General features: G+C 36.1%; 1 protein-coding gene across 1 annotated transcript; it reads right to left on the bottom strand.

Annotated features, from left to right (window-relative positions):
- Positions 1–1,223: 1,223 nt before the first annotated feature.
- Positions 1,224–1,844, bottom strand: LOC148770145 (uncharacterized). The gene is made up of 3 exons (XM_088818920.1): positions 1,741–1,844; positions 1,541–1,651; positions 1,224–1,463 (listed from the first exon to the last, which is right to left on the bottom strand). The coding sequence occupies exons 1-3, from the start codon at positions 1,774–1,776 to the stop codon at positions 1,278–1,280; spliced, it is 333 nt and encodes a 110-aa protein (XP_088675046.1). The 5' UTR covers positions 1,777–1,844; the 3' UTR covers positions 1,224–1,277.
- Positions 1,845–3,091: the final 1,247 nt, after the last annotated feature.

The following is a 3,091-nucleotide window of genomic DNA, read 5'->3' as shown; positions in this document are numbered from 1 at the left end:
GATTTGGGCTTGAGTTTAGCCCTAGTTTATTTGGTGGTTAGGGGTATGTAAAATAAGCCCTTTTTATAAATTATTTTATTTAACTACATCTTCCTCGATTATTTATTTATGGGTTAATTGCATTTCGCCACTTAGACTTTGCCCGTTTTTGCACTTTACCACCTTAATTAAAAAAAAGTTGCACGGTCGCACCCAAACATTCATTTTTGACGCACATAACCGCCTGGAGGGAATATTCTGTCGAATCTTTCCACTTTCCGGCGCACGCACGCTGCACATGCCAAAGTACATGGGTTTTTTCGTCTTTTCCTTTAGCATCGTCCTAAATGCCCTAATTCCGCCCTAATTTTCCCTCAATCTCAATTTCTCCAAGTTTGATTTCCCTCCTCTTCACTTCCTCTCTTCTTCTCTCATCTTGAACCGATTTGAATCCAGGGAGGAGATTCGCTATATGTCCCAAATATAAGGTATGAATTTCTTGTAAATTTCGTCAATGTCAATCTTATTTTGAATCCATGGAGGAGATTTGCTGATTTTGAATTCTTATTATGTGTTCTGTTTTTTCCAGCAAATTGGGGGTTGCAAATACTATGTGTGGATTGACCCTCCAATGTGTGACCGATCTCGTAACATAATTCCTGGTTTACTTAGGAAGATCAACAAGTACGAAGATGAGTTGAAGAAGTATGGAGATGAGTTGAAGAAGTGTGAAGATGAGTTGAAGAAGTGTGAAGATGATTTGAAAAAGTGTGAAGAACAACTCATTAAGAAGGGGTCAAGGGAAAAATGGTTGTGGATTGCCTTGACAATTGCAATGTTTTTAGTGTATCTGTTTGTTTAGATGATTATAACAAGTATTGATCTTTCTATATTATGTACTTGCCTTCAATTAAGTAGTCGTAATAACTTTTTAACTTTATGTTGTTGTAATGGCAATATAGATTTGTAATGAATGTTATTGTATACCTACTGAATTTTGCATAAGAAAAAAACCTAATCATTTAAAAAGTAACTAAGTGCACAAGAAACAAACTACATAGTCTTACCAAAATCTAAAATACTACAAAATAGTGCAAAGTCTTACCAAAATAAAAATACATAGTCTTACCAAAATACAAAATATTACAAAATAGTGCAAAGTCTTACCAAAATGCAAAACAAAGTCTTAGCAAAATGCAATCCTAAAAGATCATTCCCAAAATGCAAAAAGTATTGATCTAAAACGTTCAAAATGTACTTAAATCACAACAATAACATCCTAACAAAGTAAATGGCCATTATTTCTTCTTTGGTGTGGCTTTCCTTAGCCTCAGATTATGTGATGGGGATGAAGGCTGAAGCACAAATTGCTTCTTCCCTTTGCTTATTTTGGCCACAATTGTTGTTTCCTTCTCCTTTTCCTTCCCCTTTCTTGTATCCGAAGAAATCATTGTTTCATTCTCCTTGCTTGTCTTACCAATAACCTGATTTTTCCCACAAGTTAGAATAAAATAAATTATTAAAGAAATTAGGGATTTCAAACATATCTTAAATGCATTACCTTTTCAGAAATCATGGATTTCTTCCCCTTTCTTGACACTGGTAATTTCTTCTTTGTTGAAGGCTCAGCTACACTTTCTTGAGTCTGGTTAATGTCAAAAACAAGCTTCCTCTACAGAAATGTAAAAAATCAGAAAAATCAAAAAATCATAAATTAACATAGAAACAGTAGTTTGGCTACAAATCACAAAAGCTAAGTACCTTTCTGTTAATAGCAATACTTGTTTGAACTTCCATATGAGGTTCAAATGTAGTGTGACTTTGTTGTTCTATCACAGTTTGGCTTTGTTGTTGAGTAACAGTTGCTTGTGTGTTTGACTTTTTTCTCTAGCATTGGAAACAAATTCAACTGCATTAGTTAACAATTAATTTAATAAAATAATGAATAATTGAAAACTATGCATATACATGGCCTTTGTCATTAACTGCACCACTTGCCTTCTACCCAAACTCCCAATCCTTGTTACTGTTTTGGCAACTGGTGGTGGGATGTCCTTTGGACCATTGATCTCCCCTGGTTGCCTTCTTCTTTTGTGCAGTTGAGGCATGCCTGGTATCTTCACAATGTCTGGAGGAAGCAAGGGTGGCTTTCCAGATTCAGGCCAAGATTCAATTCCTTAAAGTGTGTCAAGTAAGTGGTTGTACACTCTCATATAGGTGTTCTTCTTATACAAGTCTTCAACATAATCTTCAGGCATTCTCCCCAGATAGTATACATGCCTGAAATGGAATGTGCACAAGGAATTCCAGAGATTTACCACTTTCTACAACTGCAAGTCTTATCTCCCAAATGCACCTTAAATCTATCACCATAGCAATTCTCAACTTCAAACTGATCATTACCATTCCAATTAGCTATGAACTCCATTGATTTTTTATTCAGCTCCTCTATCTGTCTCTGAATGTTAGGACAGATGTCACCCTTGTGGCTTGCCATCTTATCCCTCTTCACATGCAGCCTCTTCATCAAGGTCTTTCTGATTGCCTCCAACATATCAATTATTGGTAGACTTCTAGGCCTTAGAATCATTGCATTAAAGCTTTCACACATATTGTTCAAAAGTGTATCACATTTTGAATTTGTATTGAAAAAAGCTCTACTCCAATGTGCAGCAGGCCTTTTTGCAAGCCATTTGAAAGCATCTTTATCTTTGGAGGCCAAATCTCTCATCACTCTTTCAAAATCTACCACTCTTGAAGCTCTAGGAGCTTGCCACATAATGTTCTTGAGTGCCAATCCTTTATGTGATACCTTGAAGTTACAGTACAAGTGTATGACACAAAATATGTGCTCACTATTAGGCAGAACTTCCTCCACTGCATCTAATAACCCCTTCTGTTTGTCACTCATGATCGTCCAATGCTGACTCTCCTCAATCTTCAAGTCTTCTTTCAGCAAATTCATAAACCACAACCAACTTTCTCTCTTTTCCTTTTCTACAACAGCATATGCAAAGGGATACATGCCATTATTTCCATCTATCCCCACTGCACATAGAAGAATCCCACCATATATCAACTTCAAGTGACAACCATCTAAGAAGATGATTGG

The sequence above is a fragment of the Erythranthe guttata genome, chromosome 6 (assembly GCF_056151865.1).
Source record: "Erythranthe guttata isolate IM_541 chromosome 6, IM_541, whole genome shotgun sequence".
NCBI classification, from domain to species: domain Eukaryota; kingdom Viridiplantae; phylum Streptophyta; class Magnoliopsida; order Lamiales; family Phrymaceae; genus Erythranthe; species Erythranthe guttata.
The sequence above is the reverse complement of the archived record's forward strand: the minus strand, read 5'-3'. Positions and strand labels throughout refer to the sequence as shown.

What these genes read in the sequence shown, in the direction of transcription:
- LOC148770145 (XM_088818920.1), bottom strand. Translation starts at nt 1,776, where the DNA reads ATGGAAGTTCAAACAAGTATTGCTATTAACAGAAAG. An exon ending in GTATTGCTATTAACAGAAAG is followed by an intron (nt 1,652 to 1,740) that starts GTACTTAGCTTT and finishes ACATTTCTGTAG; the next exon opens with AGGAAGCTTGTTTTTGACAT. An exon ending in AATCCATGATTTCTGAAAAG is followed by an intron (nt 1,464 to 1,540) that starts GTAATGCATTTA and finishes GGGAAAAATCAG; the next exon opens with GTTATTGGTAAGACAAGCAA.